This window comes from Microcebus murinus, chromosome 2 (genome assembly GCF_040939455.1).
Source record: "Microcebus murinus isolate Inina chromosome 2, M.murinus_Inina_mat1.0, whole genome shotgun sequence".
Taxonomy (NCBI): domain Eukaryota; kingdom Metazoa; phylum Chordata; class Mammalia; order Primates; family Cheirogaleidae; genus Microcebus; species Microcebus murinus.
This window is the reverse complement of record NC_134105.1, coordinates 2,430,465-2,454,670: the sequence shown is the minus strand read 5'-3', so window position 1 is coordinate 2,454,670 and position 24,206 is coordinate 2,430,465. Positions and strand designations below refer to the sequence as shown.

The window sequence follows — 24,206 nt, the reverse complement described above, 5'->3', positions numbered from 1 at the left end:
GGTCATGACATCCATCTACTTTGTAGGGGAGAGTACAGTCACCCCTAGACTTTGGATGTGCCCTCTGTTCCTCTCTGACATCTGAGACTTCCCCAGGCTCCATCCCAGACTCTACCCACCCAACCCTGCCCAGCTAGACAAATTTTTTTCTTTTAATTAGAGACAGGATCTCTCTCTGTCACCCAGGCTCAGGGGCAGTGACATGATCACAGTTCACTGCAGCCTCAAACTCCTGGGCTGAAGCTATTCCTCCACCTCAGCTTCCTGAGTAGCTGGGACTACAGGCATGCATCACCACGCCTGGCTAATTTTTTAAAAATGTTTAGTAGAGACGGCTCTTGGTATATTGCCCCCGTTGGTCTTGAACTCCTGGCCTCAAGCAGTCCTCCCGCCTTGGCCTCCCAAATCACTGGGATTACAGGCATGAGACACCAAACCTGGCCCCATCAAGACAAATGTTTATTGCATGCCTGCTGTGTTCCCGGGGCAGGTGGAGCTCAGAGCGCGTGGGAGATGGAGGAAGGCTGGGGTGAGACTGAGGCAGGGTTTCCCTGCCCTCCTGAAAGGTGGCCACAGGTGTCTGGACTCCCTAGCTCCTTGCCGGGCTCCCTTGTGCTGGACAGTCTGCTTAAAGTCAACTCAGGGGATCCCAAGTCACAAGGGGACATGGAGGAGGACACTTGTAGCACTGGGCCACCACATTTGAGGGGTATTTATTCTGGAGATGGGAGCCATGGGGTGTAATCCTCAAACAAGAGCAATCAGTCCAGCAGCCACCATTTATCCAGCACCTGCTGTGTGCCATGCCCTCAACAGGAACCTCATCTAGTCCTCACTGCCACCCGCCCCCACAGTGGGGACTACCCACCTCCATTTCGTAGACAGGACCCTGAGGGGCAGGGAGGTGAAATGGTTTGCCAAGGCAAGACTGGGACTCAAACCAGGTCTGCCTGTCCTCAGAGCCTCGGGAGCTCTCAGGAGGAAAGGGAGGCAAGAGGTGAGTTTTTTCTGCACGCTCCCACGGGCCTGGACAGGGAGGTGAGTTTGGTTCAGCACAGGACAGAGTTTCCAACAGCTGGCACTATTCCCCCAACAAGGGGTAGTGAGCACCCCATTCCTAAATGTATGCAAGCAGAGGTGGAAAGGGATGTGTACAGGGGATTGTGGTGTGTGGAGTGGAGGTTGGATTTGATGATCTCAGAGTTCCCTTCCAGCTTAACAATGGCCTGTGCGGTGGCAGGGATGAGTCAGGGGGTGTGTGTGGTGGTGCAGGGGGGGTTGCCAGATGAAGACCAGGGGACTCGGGCAGAGGAAGGGCTGGATCTGAGATACCAGTGGGGAAAGAATGGGCAGGATGCAGTGAACAATGGGAGAGGGAGTCACCTATTCTCCTGGGGTTAAGAAGTTAGGAGACCAGAGGGTTCTTCGGAATGGTCAGGTGGGGGGATCTTTGGAGGTGACTAGTCCCTGTCTGTAGCTGAAGAAAGGGGAAGGGCCAGAGAAGCCATGCAAGTGGAACTCCTGGGCTTTGGTTAAGAAATTTTGGGGCCGGGCGCTGTGGCTCACGCCTGTAATCCTAGCTCTTGGGAGGCCGAGGTGGGCGGATTGCTCAAGGTCAGGAGTTCAAAACCAGCCTGAGCAAGAGCGAGACCCCGTCTCTACTATAAATAGAAAGAAATTAATTGGCCAACTGATATATACATAAAAAAAAATTAGCCGGGCATGGTGGTGCATGCCTGTAGTCCCAGCTACCCGGGAGGCTGAGGCAGAAGGATCACTTGAGCCCAGGAGTTTGAGGTTGCTGTGAGCTAGGCTGACGCCACCGCACTCACTCTAGCCTGGGCAACAAAGCGAGACTCTGTCTCAAAAAAAAAAAAAGAAAAGAAAAAAAAAGAAATTTTTGGGGCAGCAGGTGAAGCCCTGGGGCCTGGCCCAGCCAGGAGGGACAGAGAAGAGGAGCTGGGCTGCATGGGCCCAGCCCCAGAAGTCAGCTCGAGCTAGGACCATGCTGGCAGTCTGGAGGCCCTGGCCTGGTGAGGGGCCACAGGGAAGGTCGTGCAGAAAGCTTGAAAGTGCAGGAAAACTCTGGCAGACCTGAACCCAGCCCATCAGGGTTCTTGATATTGGGTAGCAGAGGACAAGGGGAGGTGTGCTTGGGACAGTGTTACCCGCCTTTTGCGGGGGCGGCGGGGACTCTCCCCTCCCCAGTCCTGAGCGCAGTTGTTTGAAACTCTAAACCACCAAAGGGCGGGATGGCCCCCTTTTCCAGCCATGGCACCTGGGCCAGAAAACAAGAGGGGTCCTCAGAGGAAGGCGGGCTGCTTCTGGGGCACCACTGAAGCCCAGTTCGGAATCCAGCTTTGTATAATGGAGCCGAGCCCGTCCTGGCTTGGGGCGGTTCCTGCGGCGGGCTCAGCCTGCGAGTCCTTTCGCCTGGTCCCTCGGGGCTCCTCTGGGGGTCCAGGGCAGCTTTCTGTCGCGGGCCTCGCCCCCTCACTCCAGGGCGAGCCCCTGTCTTCAAGCTCCTGTTAGTGACCAGGGACTTTGAACTTTTCTGAGATCTGTAAAAGGCCGGCCCTTGGGAACAGGAACGCCCCCTACCCACTCCTCCGAGCCCGGGTCTTAAGTTACCCGCGAGCCACGGCCCGGCCTCCCGCCACCGCCTGGCCGCGGGGGCCGCACCGGGCCCTCCCTGGGACCCCACCTCTCCCCGGTCCCGGCCGGGCGGCGCCGACCGTACGTACGTCCCGGCCCGCCCAGGTGTTAGCGCCCGCGCGCTACCGTAATTCCCCTACGTGCCGCGCCTCCGGTCGGCGCCGGGTAGGCTGGGCCCGGCCCGCAGCTTCGGTCCCCCTCGCCCCGCGCGTCCCCGGGGGCTTGGCAGTCTTGGCCCGAGTCCCGGCCACAGGGGAGGAGACCTCTGTCCCTGGGTGAGTCTCACGGGGAGGCGGTGCTGGTTCCGGACGGGGGTGGGTCTGCGCACCAGGGCCCCCTGAATTAACGTGCAGAACCCGAAGTCGAGGGTCCCACGCAGTGTCAGGCCTGAGGGTGGGTCTCCAGGGGCCTCTCCATTTACTTGAGGATGGAATGAGTTCTAGCGCCCGCCAGAGTGACTCTAGGGTGGGGTCGGCCCGGAGATATGGCCGCGAGGAGTCTATGGGCCCGGGGCCCCGGTGTGAGGCTGTTGGCGGGGCCGGGGGATCCTGGAGGGGCCTGGGCGCGCCGGTGCTTGCAAGGCTCGGCCGCCCCTGCCCAGCCGCGAGTCGGTCCCAGGCAGAAAGGTCCTCTCGAGGCCGGCAGGGGGCGCCAGAAGCTGCGCCCAGACAGCCGCTTGGGGGTCGGGGTGGGGGAGGACCGGTCAACCCGGGAGGGGCTCTGGCCTGCCTTGATGGAAGGTGGGGAAATGGAGCTCAAATTCCTTAGTAACCTTGCTGAGGTTTAGGGGAGCCCAGGGGGTATTTTACTATCGCCTGATTCTTCGCCAAGGTCCAAACCTAGCAGTCATCCCTTGGTGGTTCTAGAGAACTGGCCAGGGCCGTCTTTGCATACGTGGTGAGATCTAGGCCCAGTGGGGTGAAGGGCAGGGGTAGGTGGGCTCCAGAACCAGGTCTTCTGAAGCCCAAGCATGTGCCCTTTCTCCCCATTCCCTCCCAAGGAGCCTTCTATGTGGCACCGGGGAAGAGCATGCTCAGGGTCCAGTTGCTCTGATGCCGCAGTGCTGGGATCTGGGGTTCCAGGGTCTGGTGCATTTGTGCAGGGAATGGGCAGGAGGGAAAGTTCGTCATGATGGGCCCTCTCTCTCTCTAGCACTGGGTCCCAGCCTCGGGCATCCCAGCCTGGACCACTCCCAAGGAATAAAGGGGCCTTGCTGGCTTCCAGGACATGTGCAGGGGGTGGAGGGCAGGGGACGGGGGGCGTGCCTAGCCTGGGAAGAGATTTTCTGTGCCCCTTCCATCTGCCCAGCACAGAGCAGGGCCTTAGGACAGACTCTGACTTCAGGTGGGCCTTGGACGAGACCAGTGGAAGAGGGGTGAGGCCCAGGCCTAGGGGAAGGGAGGAGCCAGGCAGGCCGGGTGGAGTGAAGAGAGAGCCTGGCAGAGCCGCCCTGCCCCAGCCCGCCTGCCCACGCATGCAGCCTCCACCCCTGGGTTTCCAAGGTGGCAGGTGGTGCCTTGGGGCCAGCAGGCTCCCAGGGCAGCTTAGCCTCGCTGGAGAACACCTGGCACGGGACCTTCAGCCAAAGAGCCCCAACTCTTGGTTCCAGGCTAGTCTACTGTGGGCAGAGCATGGAGCTGGCCCCAGACTTGTGTCTTCTCCTTGACAGGGAAGTCCCTCTCCCATCCAGACCAGGCTGGGGTCCCAAGCCATTGTGAGACAGGGATGCCCATGGGATCCCTGGGATGGCTTCTGCTTTTCTGGGGCTGGGGAAGTGGTGCTGAAGGAGAGTGGGGGGGTCCCTGCCTTGGAGACTCCATTATTCATCAGCCTCTGCATCTGGTTTCTGGGTATCAGTTTCAACAAGCCAGCCCTGACTCACAAGCCTGGAGCTGGGGCTGGGCCGGGGAGGGGTCTCCTCCCCAGGGAGTCAGGGCCCAGGACCTCTTGGGCCTGCTCCTGAGCTAGTTCAGCTCCCTGCTGTAGAGATGGGGTGGGAATCCAGAAGCTGGCTCAGGCTCCCTCCTACCCTGGTGCAGGGGCTGGGGGCTCCTCTCCCCACTCTGTACTCTTGCCTGGGGCAGCAGGGCCCTGGCCCCCAAGCAGCAGCAAAACTCAGGGATGCCCTGGCCCAGCCCCAGTGGTCTCTACTTGATGCTACCTGGTTACCCCATGTCAGTGGGGTCCCTCCAAGCTGGCTTCAGAATCTACCCTGTGCCCAAGGTGGTCCTCAAGGGCCTGCTGCCAAACACTTAGTTGGTCTCCATGTCCCAGCCCCCGCCTTGTGCCTGAGGCACAGGAGTAGTGGTCCAAAGCACAGGCCTCCATTTCCCCACTTACCAGCGGGTGACTCTGGGGCAAGTCACTTAACCTCTGCAGGCCTTAGTTCCTTCCTCTGTTAAATGGGTACAGTAGCAGTATCTTCTTCTTAGAGTCTTTGAGGAGAGCAAATGGGATTTGCTGCCCAAAACCCCTGGGACAGGTGTGGCACTTGGGAGTGCTTAGTGGAAGTAGCTTGTGTCTGTGGAGCAGCAGCAGGGGCAGGGGTCCCAGGCCAGACAACCAGGATTTGAGGTGGAAACTCACCTGCCTGGGACCAGCAGGCCCAAGGTCATGGGTGCCAGGAGGAGGAAGAGAACCTTTGGTCCAGCAGCGCAGAGGGCTCTGTTGACCACTGAGGGCAAGGAAGGACTCCACTGGGGTCTCCCTTCCTGCCTCGGAGATTCCCTGCCCCCAAGTTCTCCGGGAGCCTGAAGACCCTTCCTCTGCCCTCGGGCAGCCATTCATTGATGTAGTCTACAGTGAGCACACCTACTGTGTGCCGGCACCATTCTAAGTGCTGAGGACAGCCAAGGGCCCTGGCCTCCAGAGAGGACATCCTAGTAGGGAAGAACGATACTAAACAAGTGAACAAAGAAATAATTGCAGGTAGTGATAAATGCTTAGGAGGAAGTAATTTAACCTAGAGGGATTGAGAGTGGGAGTGTGAGTGGCCATTTCTTTTGAGAGGAGGGTAAAGGCCACCATAGGGAGGTGACATTTAAGTTGAGGCCCGCGCCAGCTCTTTGGAGATCCAGGGTGCACGGAATTCCGGACAGAGAGAGCCCAGAGGCGGAGGCCCTGAGCTTGGTGGGTTGCAGGGACAGGAGGAAGGCCAGCAGGGGGACCACCGTGCAGGACCAGCTAGGAGGTGACGTGGGAGCCAGGCTGTGGTGGGACTTTATTCTAATCAAGATGGGAAGGTTTACTTTTCAAAAGTCTGCCTGTGGTGTGGACCGTGGATGACTTGGGCTTTGGGAGCAGAGGCAGCCCCTGAAGCCTCCCAGCCCCTGATAGACTGCTGCCCCTCGACGCCATCTCACAGACCCTCGCCCCTGCCCCACTCTGCACCGTCTGTGGCCTGGAGCCAGACACAGGAGGAGCCGTCCAGGGGTGCGTGGGCTGATGGCAGACAGTATGGCCCCCCACCCCCGTGGGCACCCAGGAGTGTCCAAAGGAAGCCACTCCAGATCCCTGGAGTCGCAGGTCTGGGTTTCAGTCCTGCCTGTGGACTTTTATGTCTCTTATGTCACTTCACGCCCCACACGATGGGTGGAGAGAGCAGTGCCTGCCCTCCCCTCCCGGGACCGAGCGTCAGCGTGACGGCCTCGCGGGCTGTGCCCGGCGCCCCCTGGCGGTGGCGACCCCGCCGGCAGCCGCAGGGACGCGGGAAGCCGAGTGGGGGCCGGCTTTTCCTGCCCCCCCGCCTCACCCCGCCCGGGGGCTGCCGAGAGACGGCCCCTCTCCGGCCCGATCAGCCTCCTGCCGCCCCTGCACCCCCCGCGGCCCGCCGGGCGCCCTGGCTCCGGCTGCCCCACTGCCTGGGCAGTGGAGCGGGGTCTGCGGGCTGTTTTGCGGGGCGCGGGGCTGGGGTGCGGCGGCGGGGGTCCGGGCGGAGAGGGGTGTCCCCGTCCCGCCTCCCGGCTCGGGGGAGAGAGAAGGGTCTGAGGCTTCGAGGCGGGGTCCCCGGGAGGGAGGAGGGTCCCGGGGCGTTTGCGTGGGGGCAGGGCGGGGTGGGCGCCCCCGGGCGGGCGGGCGGGGCGGCCGCGTGCCTGCGGGGGGGCTGTCCCCGGCCCGGCCCTCCGGGGTCCCCGCGCGCTCGGCCGGGGGCGGGCGCGGCCGCACAATGGCAGGAAGCGGGGCTCCGCGCTTTGTCCGGCGGGCGGCGCAGACCGCCGCTTCCTCCGGCCGCCATGGGGACGGGCCCCGGCGTCTCCGGGCGCCGAGCGGCCTCCAGGCCGGGCCTGGGGCTGCCCTCCCGGGACCCCGAGCCTTCCTGGGCAGGGGGTCGCGCCCGCGACGGGGAAGGCCAGGTACGGGGTGGGGGCGCGGGCCGGGCCCTGCGCGGGGAGGCTGGGGCGGGGTGCGCGTAACTGTGGGCCCCTCGGTCCCTGGGCGCAGTCCCCCGGGGCGGCGGGGGCGGGGGGATGGGGCCCAGGGTGGCCGAGCCCCCTACCTGGGCTGCACACTGGAGGACGGGGACCTGGGACCCCGAGGTGTGCCCCCCAACCCTGGTGACCCAGCGGGCCAGATGTCCCCGCCAACCCCTGGCCTTTTGTGTCTGGGGCTGCCTCCGGACGCACCTGTGGGTTCCAACTCTGCGCTGGAACACCCCTCCCCCTTTCCTTCCTCAGCCCAGGGCCCTGCCCACACTCCTACCACACTGGCCTCTGTTTCTCCTGCGTCTCGCCTCAGCCCTGTGTGAACACGACTGGCTTCGGTACCCCCATCCACGTGAGGGTGGCCTTTATTGTGTCCCCCAAAGGGCCTCCCGCGTCTGTTATCTGTAAAGCTGCTGTTTTTGAAGGTGCAGTGTGACCTGGCTGTCCCCATCAGGGGGGCTCTGCCCTCCCTCGGATTGAGTCCTGGGAACTTTCCCCCTGGACCATGCTGCCCCTCCCCCACTGGCAGCTGCTGCCCTCAGAAGGGCGACGTGGCTGGCAGGCAGGAAGGTGGGAGAGGGGGCACATGGGGCTGAGAAGGGGCCACCCTGCTCTAGTGTTGGGGAGATCCCTGGGAGAGCCTGTGGTTTAGGGGTGAGAGGTGTGAGGGGGATGGGGGAATAGAACCTGCACGAGGGGGCTCTGCCCCGTCCCCCAGCCTCTCTCTCAGGCTTATGCTTCTCCCTGAGAGTTTCAGGAACTGCATCCTCAACCCGGCCTGCTCAGTTAAGTCTGGCAGCAGCCGGTGCCGATCCTAGACCTGACCCGGGTGCCCTGGTGGCCCTGACCCTGGGAGCTGCTGAGAGGGTGGCAGCAGGTAGGCTCAGTAGCAGCAGCAACAGCAGCCGTGGTGTGGTGCGCACCAAAGCCCCTCACGGTGCTGGGAAATTGAGCTCCAGGGTCTTTCGGGGAGCCGGGGCCACCGCAGGGTGGGGCACCTGACAGGTGCTCCATACGCGTGTTGACTGCTGAGTCTGCCATGACCGGTGGATCTGCGTGTACACTCTACTGTCTGTGTATTAGGTTGGTTTAAAAAGAAGATTGTGTGGGCCGGGCGCGGTGGCTCACGCCTGTAACCCTAGCACTCTGGGAGGCTGAGGCTGGAGGATCACTCGAGGTCAGGAGTTCGAGACCAGCCTGAGCAAGAGTGAGACCGGGTCTCTACTAAAAATAGAAACAAATTAGCCGCACAACTAAAAGTATATAGAAAAAATTAGCCTGGCATGGTGGTGCATGCCTGTAGTCCCAGCTACTCGGGAGGCTGAGGCAGGAGGATCGCTTGAGCTCAGGAGTTTGAGGTTGCTGTGAGCTAGGCTGACACCACGGCACTCTAGCCCTGGCAACAGAGCGAGACTCTGTCTCAAAAAAATAAAAAACTAAAAACAAGATTGTGGCACAGACTCATGGACTTGGACTGGAAGGGTCCCATAGATCCTCCTCAGGACCGCCTACCCACCATGAGCCCTATGTGGCACCGGCTCAGAGAAGCTGTCAGGGAGATCTCAAGTGCCCAGGAAGGGGTTGGAGGAGGAGCGCGGGCCTAGGTGGCTGGATGCAGGGTGTGAGGGTGCTGTCCAGACGGCAGACTGGGGGCTCCGGGGAAGAGGGCCTGAGTGGGCATGGACTCTCCTTATATTCATTCTTAAAAGGAGACACTTGAATCTTAGAATCCCAGAATCTGCAAAGCCAGGCCCTTCTCAGCAGTTCCCTGGGGACACTAGGGAGGGGCTCAGGGGGACTGAGGATAGCACTGTGGTCTCCGTACTGTAGCAGATGAGGTGCAGACGGAAACCAGAAACAGCGGCAGTGGTTGAGGGCGCCCTTCCCCTGCCTCAGCCCCAGACAGCAGTACTGATGACCACTCCCCAGGGAGTGGAGGTGGGGGCGCCTGGCACTCGGGCTGCCCTCGGCCATCTGGGTCCTGATGTCCACAGCTGCCTGCCCTCGGCCCGGCTCCTCACAAGTCAGCCCCCCTTAGCCAGCGGGCCTACCGAGTGTGCCACCACGGATGCCACTGCTGTGCCCTGTTCCCTTCCCTGCCCCATGGAGGAGTGGAGGCTCATAGGAGCTGACACAGCAAGCGTCAGCCCCTGGCTGATTTCCTGCCGGCTCCATATCCCCAGCTGGCTCGAGGCCAGCCTCCCCACCCATCTCTCCCTTCGGAGACACCCAAGAGAGGGTGTGAATGCGGTTTAAAATCTGCGATCTTGAGCCACACACACTGGCTTCAAGGCCTGACTCTGCTGGCTGTGTGACCTTAGACAAGTTACTTAATCTGAGCCTCACTTTCCTCTTGTGTAAAATAGGGACAATGATAGCCTCTACCTTATGGGATGAGAGGAGAGGATAGAGACGCATGTAACGCCCTCAGTGCAGCCACGGGCCACGGGCTGCCACATTACGAATGGAGCTCAGACTTCTCCCAGCCTCCTCTGCCCTCCTGCCTCCGATCACCTTCTCTTCCACGCCATCTTCACTCTGACTGTCAGCTTAGAAATCTCTGATTGCTCTTTTGCCAGCCAAATACTCTTCAGTGCTTGTCCACTGCTTTCATTAATAAATTAATCCAGTATCTATTGAGCAGCTGGGCCTGGAGATGGGGCGCTGACCTTGTGGGGCTGACCAGGTTCTCTACTGCCTGGCAGGCAGGAAGGTGGGAGAGGGGGCACATGGGGGCAACAACATGGAACACGAGGCCCATCGGATGGCGGGAAGTGCTAGGGAGAGAAAGGGAGAGACCTGGAATGACGAGAAGGTGACTTGGAGTCAAGGTCTGCAGGAGGGGAGGGCAGGCGGGGAGCCGGGCATTTTCCTATCTGAAGCCAGGGGCAGGTCGAGGGGGAGCTCCCCTGAAGGGACATGTCCAAGAATGGCCAGGGTGGGGCAGAGTGAGCAGCGTGGGAGGTGACCAAGTGTGGTGACCCTAGCTATAACCCTAATCGGAACCCTTTGGGCTTTCACTCAGAGTGACATGGGAGCCATGGAGAGTCTTGGGCAGATATGGTGTGACTCCTGTTTGAACAGGGTCCACTCTGGCTGCCCATGGAGAACAGATGGGGAGGGTGAGGCCAGTTTTGAGGCCACCGTCACCCAGCTGAGAGGTGGCCAGGGCAGTGATGTCTTCCCATCCAAGTACTAACCCGACCCGACCCTGCTTAGCTTCCGAGACCAGATGGGATCTGGCACGTTCAGGGTGGCGTGGCTGTCGAGGGCAGTGGTGTCCGGATGGCGGAGGCTGAGCCAGGGCTACAGATGCTGAAGGTGGAGCCAGTGCAATCTCTGGACTGACTGGGTGGGGGTGTAACAGAAAGAGTTACGGTGGCCCCCAAGTTTCTAGTCTAATGTGTTGGTTTCCGGGAGTTGTTATAACATATTAACACCAACTGGCTTTAGAATAAGAGAAATCCATTCTCTCCCAGTTCCTGAGCCCAGAAGTCTGGAATTGGGTGTCCGCAGGGCCTTGCTTCCTCCGAAGGCTCTCAGGGAGGGTCTGTCCTTGTCCCTTCCAACTTCTGCTGGCCCCTGATGTTCCTTGGCTTGTAGGTGCCTCACTCTGATTTCTGCCTTCGTTGTTACGTGGCCTTCTCCCTGTGTGTCCTGTCTCTGTGCTCCTTCTCCTCCTCTTATAAGGACACTTGTCGGCCGGGTGCAGTGGTTCACGCCTATAATTCTAGCACTCTGGGAGGTCAAGGCGGGAGGATTGCTCGAGGTCAGGAGTTTGAAACCAGCCTGAGCAAGAGCGAGACCCCGTCTCTACTATAAATAGAAATAAATTAATTGGCCAACTAATAGATATAGAAAAAAATTAGCCGGACATGGTGGCACATGCCTGTAGTCCCAGCTACTCGGGAGGCTGAGGCAGGAGGATTGCTTGAGTCCAGGAGATTGAGGTTGCTGTGAGCTAGGCTGACGCTACGGCACTCACTCTAGCCTGGGCAACAAAGTGAGACTCTGTCTCAAAAAATAATAATAAAAAAATAAGGACACTTGTCATATGATTACTCCATAGCCTGTGATTGCATGCTCCACTGTGACCAAATCTTAACCAGTTACATCTGCAGTCACCCTGTTTCCAAATGAGGTCACATTCTGAGGTACTGGGGTTCGAACCTAATGTACCGTGTGAGGGGACACAGTTCAACCCCTGACACCTAGCACTAGAAGGAACTGCTGTTAATTGAGTTGAGGTGCAGGGAGCCGCAGGGAGAATTCTGCTCCGGAGTTCAGATGCTTGTTAGAATCCAAGCAGAGAAAGCCAGGTATGGTGGTAATTGCCTGTAGTCCTAGCTGCTAGGGAGTCTGAGGCAGGAGGATTACTTGAGGCCAGGAGTTCGAGGCTAGCCTGGGCAACATAGCAAGACCCCTGTCTCAAAAAAAAAAAAAAAAAAAAGAATCCAAGCAGAGAGTGGAGAAGTTTGGTCTGGGGTCCTGGGAGAGGTCCCGACTGGAGATTTAACTTTGGGAGCCCTCTGCATGGAGACCGTGTTTCAGGTCATGGGACGAGATGAGCCTTGGAGAGTAGATGTAGAAAAAATGAGAAAAGGTGCAGGGACGGGGAGATGAACAAGGAGCAGCGGAGGGGACACAGAGGCCAGAGGGTCAGGAGGGCTTGGGGTCCTGGGACCACAGAGGAGGCTGTTTCACAGAGGCTGCTGGTGTCAAATGCGGAGTCCTGTGGGAACGGCCAGCGGACTTGGCCACGTGGAGGGCTCTGGTGACCGCAGATGAGTGAGTGTGGGGCGATGCTGAGGGGCTGAGAGGGAACACAGGAGTCCCCCTTGCAGTCGTCGGATGAGTCTTTGATTTAGGCAGAAATCATCACGATTTGCTAAAGCGCTAGAGTGTAGGATTACTAGAGAACAAGACATCTCGAAGTGTCACCGCACAGATTCCTTAATAATTACAAGGAGAAAGAGGAATTTTTGCAAGTTACAGCGAGATCCCCACATGATCCTGCATCTTGGGTGCACTGACACATCTTGGTCAGCTCTGTGGTGTCCCTGCCCAAATGCTCCGTCTGAAACTCTCTGAGGACCACCAGACACGTCCATGCTGAGTGGCTTTGTGACAGACAACTGGCTTGGATGCGTCAAAAGTGTCAGTGTCGTAGAAGACCAAAAATAAAAGGGGGGAATTCACTTTTAAAGGCATAAACAGAAACAAATCACGTGTGAACATTGATTGGATCCTATATGGGGAAACATATGTATAGGGGACATTAAGTTGGGAGAATGTGAACATAGACTGTAGGTGGACCATATGTCCAAGTTCAGTTTCCCAAGTGCGATGGTTGTATGAGGTTTTGTTGGAAAACATCCTTGTTCTTTGGTGATGGCATGATTTCTCCACCAGAGAAAAGAGAATGAGAGAGAAAGCAACTGCGTTAAATATTAACAACTGGGATCTCGGGTCCAGAAGGGTGTGTGGATGTCATCGTGACTTTTTTTTTTTTTTTTTTTGTAAGACAGAGTCTTGCTGTCTCCTGGGCTAGAGTGCAGTGGCTTCCTCTTAGCTCACTGCAACCTCAAACTCCTAGGCTCAAGCAATCCTCCTGCCTCAGCTTCCCGAGTAGCTGGGACTATAGGCACGTACCACCATGTCCAGCTAATTTTAAATTTTTTGTAGAGATGGGGTCTTGCTATATTGCCTGGGCTGATCTCGAATTCCTGGCCTCAATTGATCCTCCCACCCTGGCCTCCAAAAGTGGTAGGATTGCAGGTGTGAGCCACTGTCCCTGGCCAATTTTGCTATTCTTATAACTTCCTGTAGGTTTGGAGTATTTTTTAAAACAAAAATTGGGAAAAATAAAATAGGCTGGGCGGAGAGCACTAGGAAGCCGTGAGGAAGGATACCTGCTTCACAGAGGTTGGCTGCAAAGGGAAGGAGAAATGCAGCAGTTGCTGGAGCCTGAACTGGGGCCAAGACGCTGTTTTTACAGGATGGAGAAATGAGCACGTGTGGGGATGACCCCGCGGAGGGAGGGAGGCTTGGTGGTGCAGGGAGAATGCTGAGAATACCAAGCTTCGTCCCTGCACCCCGGTCTGCGGGGCAGGTCTGGGAGGAAGGACTGGCCCCGGATCGGAGCAAGGAGATTCATTCCACGTCCTGGGCAGGTGGTGGGAGCTCAAGGACCTCCTGATGCCTTCTGTTCCCCTGGAAAAGCAAGAAGCAACGTAGTCAGCGGGGAGTGAGTTGGGGTGGCCGTTGGAGGGCAGAGAAGATATGGAACACTCACCTGTGAGGACAGGGGGAGAGTAGACGGCTGGTATAGTAAATCCAGGCTCAAGTCACCAAGCAGTGGCCCACGGGCACTGACAACACCAACAACACCTTTGTCTGACTCCTCCATAACTCCTTCACGCGGTGTCTTTAGGAACCCAGGTGGGGCCAGCTGTCCAGGGCCTGGGCAGGCCATGGGGTGAGGCAGAGGGCCTGGGCCGGGAGGTGTGGAGGGGCTTGCTGGAGCTCAGGGCCTCCTGGCTCCAGCCCTGAGAGCAGCCGAGCTTCATTATTTGGGGCGGCACCAGCCTTGTAGTTATTCCCTTGGTGTCTTCTCAAGGGCGGGGCCGTGCTTTTCTCTGCATCCCTGGGAACGGGGCTTGGGCAGCGTTTGCCAGGTGCACCAGCGAGCACGAGGCACCTGTGCAGAACGGCTGGTTGGCTGGTTGGCCCATGAGAGCAGCTGGGGCCCCCACCTGTGCACTGCAGAGGTCTGATACCGGGTGCACCTGCCCCTGGCCCCGTGAGGCCCAGCCCGACCCACCGCCCGTCCTTCCTCCCAGGTATGCCACCACGCCGACTGCCAGCAGCTGCACCGCCGGGGGCCCCTCAACCTCTGCGAGGCCTGTGACAGCAAGTTCCACAGCACCATGCATTATGACGGCCATGTCCGCTTTGACCTGCCCCCACAAGGTGAGCGCAGGAGGGGGGCCCCAGCCCAGCCCCCAGATTCCCTGCAGCAGCCAAGCCCCGTGTCTGAGGGGACAGTGTTTTGGTAACTGTTGGAACTGTGAGAAGGACAAGAGTCCACTATAAATAATGAAGCCCAAATATGTCACAGCTCCTTTTGTTCTACAAGTTTTTTAGCAAGAGAGAAAATCAGGGGACTGAGGTCCTCTCGAGACAGGCCTGTCTCTGCCTGGCGCTGTGTTCTCCCTGGTTCTCACCTTCTGCAGCTGTCCCTGCCCCTTCCAGTTCTGTGTGGCCCCAGGACAGGGGACTTCTGGGCAAGTCCCCCAAGCCAAGCTGTTGTCCTAGCAGAGGCAGTGTGTGGTCAGAATGAACTTGTAGCAGGAAACAAGAAACCCTCCTGCTGAGAAGGGCTGGGGTCAAGGCCCACTGCCCAGCTCACAGGCCCAACCCTAACCCAGGCCCCTGACCTCCTTCCCAGCTGATCAAAGGGACAAAAGGACTCTCCCCTTCTGCCAGGGCCCCCTGGGACTCCAGGTGTGGTCGTGGCAGTGGGGGAGGGGAGACCTGAAAGAGAAAGGGGAGCCCATGGGCTTTGGTCCCTTTCCCACAACAATCCTGGAGGCCAGACTTCGTCATCTTTATCTTAAGGAAGGGTAAACTGAGGCCACAGGTGGGTTTGTATTGAGGGTAGGGCATCCCCTGGGGTGTCTTTCCAGGGCCCTTGTGCCCTTTGGGGTCTGCAGGGGCGATAGATAACAATGTCCTCACACAACTGAAGGGCCTTAGCGACCCTGTGGGGGGTTCCAGGGTAACAGACTGTGTTACCCCTACCCTGTGGAGGGGCCAGGGAGGGAGCAGGCACAACCCTCACCCACTTCCTCCAAAGGCTCTGTCCTGGCCCGGAACGTGTCCACCCGGTCATGTCCTCCGCGCACCAGCCCTGCAGTGGACTTGGAGGAGGAGGAGGAAAGCTCTGCGGATAGCAAAGGGTAGGTGAGGGGTAGGCGGGCTGAGCAGATACCCTGGAGCGGTCCCAAGGTTGAGTCCCAGATTGGAGATTGTGAGAGACCCGATGCTTAGGCGCTTTACCCAAGAAGGGCTGACGGGCAGACCCCTCCCCACTCCTGTGGCTGCCCTGATTCCCGGGCCAGCCTGTGCCATTGGGTGTGACTCCTGTATTGGCCACCAGAGGGCACACAACCCCGCGTGGGCCCGGCACATGCACCTGAGTTACCTGTCCCCTGGGGTGAGGCGGGGGGGGGCAGCAGAGGTCCCCACTGGCATCCCATGCTGGTGAGGGCCCACCCACACTCCAATCTTTGCCTTCAGGGACCGGAAGAGCTCAGGGCTGAGACTCTCCAAGAAGAAAGCAAGGAGGAGATACACAGATGTGAGGAGCCCCGGGCCAGGCCGGTGGATAGGGCCTCCCAGATAGCCCCCGGCCCAGGCCCTTTGCTTCCCCTGAGCCTGGGCCTCCCTGCTCTGAACTCCAGGAAGAGGGGTGGGCTCTGCAGTCAGGTCCCTCCCTTGCCACCCTGCGCCGCAGCCTGGCGCTGCCCACCTTTGCCCAGGTGGGGGATGCTCCAGGAGCTCCTTAGGTGGGAGGGGTGCTGGGGGGCCTCCCAGGATGGAGGAGGGCTGGGAGATCGCTGGCATTCACTTCCCTGCTGGGGTTCCCATCCTGGACTGTAGGGTGGGGGCAGTGAGGAGTGGCAGTGGCGAGGCTAAGAGCCTGTGTCCTCTCAGGACCCAAGCAAGGAGTGCTTCACCCTGAAATTTGACCTGAACGTGGACATCGAGACGGAGATTGTACCCGCCATGAAGAAGAAATCGCTGGGGTAGGGCTTGGTGGGGCTGGGGGCAGGTGTGGCCTCCCATGTCCGAGGCTCCGGGTCTCTGCAGGTGTGACCGTGTATGTCTGTGTGGTGGTCTGTGAGTGAGCGAGTCCCACCTGTGGGCAGACCCGTACACATGCCTGTGCACACCAGCACGAGGGCACGTGACCGGGTCTGTGCCCCTCTGCTTTCTACTCAAGTGTGCAGGGCCTGGGCCTGGGCGTGGGCAGGTTGTGGCGGGTCTGCCAGGTGTGCAGACAAGCCCCCGTGAGAATCTCTGTGGCCAGGTGTCTGTGCCTCGGTGTGTGATCCTGTGCGGGCCTCCCTTTTCCATTGGGAAGGTGGGGAGCTGGGGCTGTGGGCGGCGTGGGGGCTCATGTGACTGCCCCTCTAACTCACAGCCCTCCTGTCCTGGGGGCAGGGAGGTGCTGCTGCCGGTATTTGAAAGGAAGGGCATCGCGCTGGGCAAAGTGGATATCTACCTGGACCAGTCCAACACGCCCCTGTCCCTCACCTTTGAGGCCTACAGGTTCGGAGGACACTACCTGCGGGTCAAAGGTGAGCAGCAGGCTCCACAGGCCGACTGGCTAGGCAGGTGGCTGGGGCCTGGCAGGGCCTCCCAGAGCTCAGGTTCCCATTGGCCGTGGCCCTGAGCAGACTCATTACCATACAGGTGTCCCTGCTGGCTGCTGGTGCCAGGTGCTGGCAGGGTAGGGCTGCGAGGGGAGGGTGGCCCAGCCTTGGTTTGGATCCTTAAGGGAGAGAGGACTGGGGCCCCCTCCTCCACCAGACCTGGCACTGAGGACCTCTTTTTGCCCCCACATGCCGCCCCAGCCAAGCCAGGGGACGAGGGCAAGGTGGAGCAGGGAGTGAAGGACTCCAAGTCCCTGAGTCTGCCCATCCTGCGGCCGGCTGGGCCCGGGCCCCCCGTTCTGGAGCGTGTGGACCCCCAGAGCCGCTGGGAGAACCTGGACATCTTGGTGAGGAGGAGGGGCTGTGCCAGGGCTGTCGGTGGGGAGGGGCCCCCCTCAGGGAGAATGTCCCCCTGGATCCCTCACTGCCTCTGTGGGGCTTTAATTGCCCCTTTGGGAAAATGGGGCTGGCTGTGACAATAGGGGACCCTGTCTCCCTGGATCACACCATACTCCAAGGTGATGGGTCTTGTCACGGAGTCTTCTAACGACCAGGGAGTCAGAGTCTGTGTGCGCGTGTGTGTGAGTGTGTGAGGGCATTTGTGGCGGGAGTGAGACTGTGTGTGTGTGTGTGTGTGTGTGTGTCGTGGGGCCCCTTTGGGCTGGGTTTGTGAGTGCATCCGAGCGTGTGTAACTGTGTTTCTCTCACCTGGGTCATGCTGTGACTGGGGGATGACAGTCCAGGTATATCCGTCTGGACCTCCTACCCCCGAAGCATGTTTCGGTCTTGGGGAGGTGGCAGCGCAGGGCAGGGATGCAAAGACCCAGGCTAGGCCCGAGGTCCTAGAAACACACGTGGGGGTGGGGCCTTGGGCCGGGATGGGGGGGCTGGCCTTGACCACCCCTCCTTGGCCAGGCCCCCGGCCGCCGCCGCAAGAACATGTCGGAATTCCTGGGGGAGGCCAGCGTCCCGGGGCAGGAGCCCCCGATGCTCTCCAGCTGCTCTCTGCCCAGCAGCAACAGCAGTGGCGGCGCCAGCAGTGGGGGTGGCGACAGCTGGAAGAACCGGGCGGCCAGTCGCTTCAGTGGCTTCTTCAGCTCGGGCCCCAGCACCAGCACCTTCAGCCGGGTATGTGGCCCGTGGGCCCCACCCCAGGGCAGGGCAGCTGGCTGGCCCTGACCCCTAACCCCGACCCCTGACCACGAGTCTCCTTCCAGGAGGTAGACAAGATGGAGCAGCTGGAGAGCAAGCTGCACACCTACGGCCTCTTCGGGCTGCCCAGGCTGCCCCGGAGGCTGCGCTTTGACCACGACTCCTGGGAGGAGGAGGAGGACGATGAGGATGAGGACGAGGACAGCGCCTGCCTGAGGCTGGAGGACAGCTGGCGGGAGCTCATCAATGGGCACGAGGTGAGTGCTGCCCACAGCCCTTCCCCTCCCTTGACGCAAAAGGGGGACAGCCCTTGAGAGGCCCCAGTGGGACAGCCCCAAGAGGCTACTGTTTTCATTAGCCCACTTTGGGGAAACTGAGTCTAGATGGAAATGATGAGCTGCTTGGCTGTTTTAGTGGCAGAGGAGGGCTCAGAACATGGGTATCTTGACTGTAATAATTCATGTGATGGTGAGGGTGACCCTGCTCCTCTTAGGACCTCTGTGTCCCCATTGGGAAAACAAGGAAGTTGCAGCCTGGGTTGCTCACCGTCCCCTGGCCATCCGGAGATGCCCGGTGCTCCTGGATGACCATCCCTGTCCTCCCTCTAGAAGCTGACCCGGCGGCAGTGCCACCAGCAGGAGGCGGTGTGGGAGCTGCTGCACACGGAGGCCTCATACATCAGGAAACTGCGGGTGATCACCAATGTGAGTGGCCTCTCTCTGGGCGGCCCCTCGGCTGAGTCTGGGCCTATGCAGAAGGGGCAGGTGCCTGGCAAGGAAGGGGGCCAGAAAGTCAGACAAGGGCTGCGCCCTGGGGAGGAGGTGGTTCCCACAGGCACCTGGGAGGGGGCTTCAGGCTTTGCCAAGTTCAGCTGAATTAGCACAGCGAGGCCTCATTCTTTCACTCATTCACTTAACGGCTATTTCTGAACACCTGCCATGTGCCAGGTGCCCAGCAGCCCACACCCTAGACAGGGCAGAGTGGGCAGGCACTGTAGGGATTTCCACTGGGGTGGGGGTGGGGGCCCTGTCCTGGGCTTGGAGGTTCAAGGAAGGCTTCCCTGAAGGAGGAAGCCCCCTCCGAGGGAACCGCAGAGGCTGAGCCAGGGCAGAGGTAGAGGAGAGAACTCCAGGTGTGGCTGCAAGGCCAGTCTCCCCAGAGCTTCCGTCTGGGTGGGGCCAGGCAGGGTGAACCTCAGGTGGGCTCTGGGGCTGGGCCTCTCCTGGGGCTCTGGAGCTCCCAGGTGTGAAGGCCAAAGGGTACCCTTCTTTGTCCCTGGAGTTTCAGGGCCTCCCAGGAGAAGGAAGGGGTGAAGGGGAGCCCGAGTCTGGGTGGGGCTTCTGGGCTGGGACGACCCTCACCTGCAGCTTTCCCCTGCCCCCACAGCTGTTCCTGTGCTGCCTTCTGAACCTGCAGGAGTCGGGGCTGCTGTGCGAGGTGCGCCTGGGCCCAGGGCGACGGAGGCGGGGCTGGGGCCTCGGGGCCTGGGGCGGGGCCTTGCGTGGGGCGGGGCTAGTTGTTTGGGGGCGGGGCCAGGCCGAGCTCACCTCCCGCCCGAGCAGGTGGAGGCCGAGCGCCTGTTCAGCAACATCCCGGAGATCGTGCGGCTGCACCGCGGGCTGTGGGGCAGCGTGATGGCGCCGGTGTTGGAGAAGGCGAGGCGCACGCGGGCGCTCCTGCAGCCCGGCGACTTCCTGAAAGGCTTCAAGACGGTACGGGCGGGGCCGGGCTCAGGCAGGGACACCGAGGCAGGGCTGGGGCGCGAGAAGGCTCAGCGGCCCGACCCCATCTGCCCATCCTCCCCAGCCTGTCCCTGGCCAGTGAAACTGCATGTCCCCTAGCGGCCAAAGGCGAGCAGTTGCGAGGCGGTTGCCCGAGTTTGAACCTGGCCATCTGCTCATGCTACCTGGCGGCGGGTGGTCCGGGTGGTCACTTTCGCTGAGGCTCAGGTGCCTCATCTGGAAACAGGGATAGTGAGCTGCCCCCCCGCCCCCCGTGGTCGCCTGAGCGCTGTAAGGAGGCGCTTGGGAAGCGCCTGGCGGGGGCCGGTTCGCCAGGCGCGGTGACCCGTGCTCTGCCCCGGGCCAGTTCGGTTCGCTGTTCAAGCCCTACGTCCGATACTGCATGGAGGAGGAGGGCTGCATGGAGTACATGCGCGGGCTGCTGCGCGACAACGACCTCTTCCGGGCCTATGTCACGGTGAGGGCGGCCGGCCTGTGGGCAGGGGCGCGGGACCACCTGCACCTCGGGGGCATGGGCCGCGGTGGGCGTGGCCGCGAGGGCGTGGTCGGGGGCGTGGCATGTCCCGAGCCCCGCCCCACCTCCTCTCCACAGTGGGCCGAGAAGCAGCCGCAGTGCCAGCGGCTGAAACTGAGCGACATGCTGGCCAAGCCCCATCAGCGGCTCACCAAGTACCCGCTGCTGCTCAAGTCGGTGCTGAGGAAGACGGATGAACCACGCACCAAGGAGGCCGTCGTTACCATGGTAACCGGCATGGTGGGCGTGGCCCTCCGCAGCCCTCTGTTCCTCCGCGACCCGGGTCTGAAGCCCCCTTCGCCTGCCCCTACCTAGATCGACTCGGTGGAGCGCTTCATCCACCACGTGAACACATGCATGCGGCAGCGACAGGAGCGGCAGCGCCTGGCCGCCGTGGCAAGCCGCATCGACGCCTACGAGGTGGTGGAGGGCAGCAACGACGAGGTGGACAAGGTGGGCGCGTGTGCCTGTGGGGAAGGGCAGACAGGGAGTCTCACTCAAGGACTGCCAGCCGAGATGGGGAGTCAGGCCCTGACCTCCCCTGTGCCTCCACCCTCTCCCCTCCACCCCCAGCTCCTGAAGGAATTTCTGCACCTGGACCTGACAGTGCCCATCTCCGGCGCCCCCCTGGAGGAGACCCGACAGCTGCTGCTGGAGGGGAGCCTGAGGATGAAGGAGGGGAAGGACAGCAAGGTGGCGCCAGGGCTGCCCTGGCCCCAGGGCTGAGCCCTCGCCCCCTCTTGCCTCTTGGAACTTGGAACCCCGTCAGTGGTTCTCAGCCAGCTGGGTGGTGACTCAGAGCCAGTGACTTTGTGGCCGTAGTGAGGGATGATTACTTGCCTGCACTTGACTCTTTACAACCTGCAGCAGCAGAGTCATAGCCCTGGGAGGGGCCGTCCTGCCCACTGAGGGGTTCCGGGTGGGAGGGAGGGGCTCATTCCATAAGTGGGCCAGGAGCCCCCATGCCTGGCTGCTGTGCTGTTAACCCTGCAAGCACTGGGGAGCCAAGAACCTGCAAACTGTGATTTTAAAACAGCCTCCCTTTTCTTTTTAATCTAAACTTCTACTGAAATAAATCATACATATATATATATATATCTCCATGAAAAAGAACCATCTTCCCCTTCATTTTAATTTTACTTGAAGGTTCACTAGGGGACAGGGGAGTGAGTGCTCCTGGGGGGCTGTGGGGCCTGACAGCTCTCCTGCTCCACCCCAGATGGACGTGTACTGCTTCCTCTTCACGGACCTGCTCTTGGTGACCAAGGCAGTGAAGAAGGCCGAGAGGACCAAAGTCATCAGGCCACCACTGCTGGTAGACAAGATCGTGTGCCGGGAGCTGCGGGACCCTGGTGAGGAGCCCTGGCCCCTGCTCCTGGGCGGGGGCTGTGATGGACAGGGACTGTCCTCGTGGCTGACACTGCCTTGGGCCTTCCCTACCCAGGCTCCTTCCTCCTCATCTACCTGAATGAGTTTCACAGTGCTGTGGCGGCCTACACGTTCCAGGCCAGCGGCCAGGCCTTGTGCCGTGGCTGGGTAGATGCCATTTACAATGCTCAGGTGAGAGCAGAGGAGCGTGGAGGGTGAGAGGAGCGTGGACCGCGGGGGCCACTGATCACAGCTCATTCTGCCCCCATGCACCCCCGACCCCTGCGTGCAGAACCAGCTCCAGCAGCTGCGCGCGCAGGAACACCCAAGCAGCCAGCAGCACCTGCAGAGCCTGGTAGAGGAGGAGGATGAACAGGAGGAAGAAGAGGAGGAGGAGGAGGAAGGCGAGGAGAGTAGCACTTCGGGTGCCAGCTCCCCCACCATCCTGCGCAGAAGCAGCAACAGTCCCGACTCCCAGCTCTGGTATGTTTGCTTAAGACCACCCAGCAGGCCACAGCGGGGCAAGCATTCCAGCCCAGGACTCCTTACCGCAAGGCCCAGCCACCTCCCCTTCCTCTGAATGGTCTCATCTTGTAAACCCAGATGTGTGTGTGTATCGGGGGTCTCTCTCTTCCACCAGAGTCCAGGTGGGCAGGGCAAAGAGCTTTTGAATTGCTTGCCAGTTCTGATCTGTTAGTGGTAGCTGTCTGGAGCACCAAGCTGAGGATTGTTAGAGTGCATGCAGTCTCATCAGGGAAGAGTGCTGTGATCTGTTACTGATGCCTGTTGTGGCCACAGGGGTCAGAAGGTCTGGCACATGTGCCCCAGGCTGCCATCTCTAGGCCTCGAGCTCCTGGAGGCAGAGGCTGCAGACCTCTGTGCATTGCCCAGCATGGGCTGCCCCAGGCCGTCTGGTTTCCTTTAGCCGGGCTGACTCTCTTCCCGGACCCACAGTGCCTCGGAAGGCTCCACGGAGACCCTGGCCATGGTAGTGGTGGAGCCTGTGGAGGTGTTGTCTTCTCCCGAGTTTGATGGCGGCCCCTTCAGCTCCCAGTCAGATGAGACCTCTCTCAGCACCACTGCCTCATCCGTCACGCCCACGGGAGAGCTGCTGCCTCTGGGCCTGGTGGATGGCTGCTCCTGCTCCATGGACTCTGCCTATGGCACCCTCTCCCCGACCTCCCTGCAAGACTTTGCAGCCCCAGCCCCTGTGGCGGAGCCAGTGCCCCGGCTCCCCGAGTTACCACGAGCCCCTTCCCCACCGCCATCGCCCCGCCTCCGCCGCCGCACCCCTGTCCAGTTACTGCCCTGCCTGCCCCACCTGCTCAAGTCCAAATCTGAGGCCAGCCTCCTCCAGCTGCTGTCAGGGGCTGGAACCCATGCGGCACCCCCAGCCCCCAGCCGCAGCCTGTCAGAGCTCTGCCTGGCCGCTCTAGCCCCAGGCACTAGGACTCAGGGCTGCTCTCGGGAAGCTGGGCCCAGCTGGGATTGCAGGGGGGCATCTAGCCCTGGCAGCGGCCCCAAGCCAGTAGAGCCTGAGAACAGGGCCAGCTGCTTGGCCGAGGAGCCTGCGGGTCCCGCCAGGAGGTGCAGAGAGCTGCCCTCAGGGAGCTGTCCCAGTGTCCAGCCGGAGCCCCCCACAGGGGTCTCTGCTCAGCACAGGAAGCTGACACTGGCCCAGCTCTACCGAATCAGGACCACCCTGCTGCTTAACTCCACGCTCACTGCCTCGTGAGTGGCCTGGCCTGGGATAGAGGGCAGGTGGCTCAGTGTGCTGGCACTGGGGGCTCAGTTATGACTAGGAGGGTGGGTATTTGGGGGTGGTGATCACAGGGGGAGCCAAACCCTGCCCCAGTGTCTGGGTGCTGGCATCTACGGCCGGCAGCAGCGAAGGGGCCTGAGGGTCACAGTAGAGGAGAGGGTGCCAGAGCCACCCTGTGAGCCCGTCAGCCAAAGGACTGTCTCTCCCCACCCTGCAGAGAGGTCTGAGCAGAGGGAGGCCCCCAAGAGTGCCATTGACCCAAGAACAGCAGACAGTATGCCTCCTGGGGGTGCCAGCGCCTGCTTCAGCTGCCGCCTCCTGTGTGCACGAGCCGGAGCCTGAGCAGGACCTCTGCACCACCTGGGACCGATTTGCACTTTGCCAGACTGGATGGAGTGAAGGAGGGCCTGCTAGAGCCCCCAGCCCAGGCTATAGGAGCCCCCACACACCTGCCCAGGCAGTCCCTTGTGCCCTGCTCCCTGAAGTCACCAGCTCCTCTGGGCTGGGCTCCCAGGCTGCCCTTTCCACCGTACCCTCATCTGGCCTTCGGTGGGCCATGCTCCTGCCCTCTCCCCACCCTCCATAAGTCCCACTGGCCACCCCAGGTTTGGGCTGGGCTCTGTGTAATTTGCATATTTATTGAGCTTTTGATTCTTTTATAAAGACTTGTACATACTCCACTGGAAAGAGTCCTTTGCTTTTGGAGGCTACCCCCTTCCTGGCTCAGGTGCACTGGGGCTCAGCTAGAGCTCAGGTTGGGTGCTTTCCTGTGCCCCTGTGCCCCTCCATCTGCAGTGGGGTGCCAATGGAACACACTTAGGAGGCAGCTGTGAATTGGCAGGGGTAGGGATGTGACCAGACCAACACCCCAGGACCCTCTCCCTGCCTCAGCTATGAGCTCTGCCACTAGATCTTTTCGTGGGGTGCTCCCTCAAACCCAGGGCTCAGTCCTACCCTGGGGACGGTGGGTCTCCCATCTGGTTCCCTTCAGGTAATTTAGGTCCAACAACACCCCCTTGCCCCACCATGGCTGGGGGTGCTGAGGCCCAGAGAGGGGAAGTCGCTTGCCCCACCTGGTTCTCAGGGGTGGGGCTAGACTCAGGCCTGGGGACAGGGATGCAGCTCTCCTGTGCACCTTTCTCAGTGGCAGCA

The 24,206-nt window shown here is 60.7% G+C and overlaps 1 protein-coding gene across 5 annotated transcripts in view; it reads left to right on the top strand.

The window, feature by feature from the left end:
* PLEKHG5 (pleckstrin homology and RhoGEF domain containing G5) overlaps positions 1-23,734 on the top strand; it is a 51,120-nt gene extending 27,386 nt beyond the window's left edge. For 2 of the 5 annotated variants that reach the window (XM_012791530.3, XM_012791534.2), the window contains exons 3-22: positions 13,919-14,048; positions 14,935-15,037; positions 15,378-15,438; positions 15,795-15,886; positions 16,305-16,441; positions 16,718-16,863; positions 17,432-17,644; positions 17,734-17,925; positions 18,277-18,372; positions 19,055-19,105; positions 19,231-19,380; positions 19,757-19,867; positions 20,003-20,152; positions 20,240-20,377; positions 20,498-20,617; positions 21,144-21,276; positions 21,369-21,484; positions 21,585-21,775; positions 22,247-23,023; positions 23,272-23,734. In XM_012791530.3, coding sequence (XP_012646984.2) covers positions 13,919-14,048; positions 14,935-15,037; positions 15,378-15,438; positions 15,795-15,886; positions 16,305-16,441; positions 16,718-16,863; positions 17,432-17,644; positions 17,734-17,925; positions 18,277-18,372; positions 19,055-19,105; positions 19,231-19,380; positions 19,757-19,867; positions 20,003-20,152; positions 20,240-20,377; positions 20,498-20,617; positions 21,144-21,276; positions 21,369-21,484; positions 21,585-21,775; positions 22,247-23,023; positions 23,272-23,281 — 3,117 coding nt within the window. In that variant the 3' untranslated portion in view covers positions 23,282-23,734. Of the gene's footprint in view, positions 1-6,877; positions 7,008-13,918; positions 14,049-14,934; positions 15,038-15,377; positions 15,439-15,794; positions 15,887-16,304; positions 16,442-16,717; positions 16,864-17,431; positions 17,645-17,733; positions 17,926-18,276; positions 18,373-19,054; positions 19,106-19,230; positions 19,381-19,756; positions 19,868-20,002; positions 20,153-20,239; positions 20,378-20,497; positions 20,618-21,143; positions 21,277-21,368; positions 21,485-21,584; positions 21,776-22,246; positions 23,028-23,271 lie in introns of those variants that run through there. The other 3 variants (XM_012791532.2, XM_012791533.2, XM_012791531.2) reach the window with 3 other exon arrangements.
* Positions 23,735-24,206: the final 472 nt, after the last annotated feature.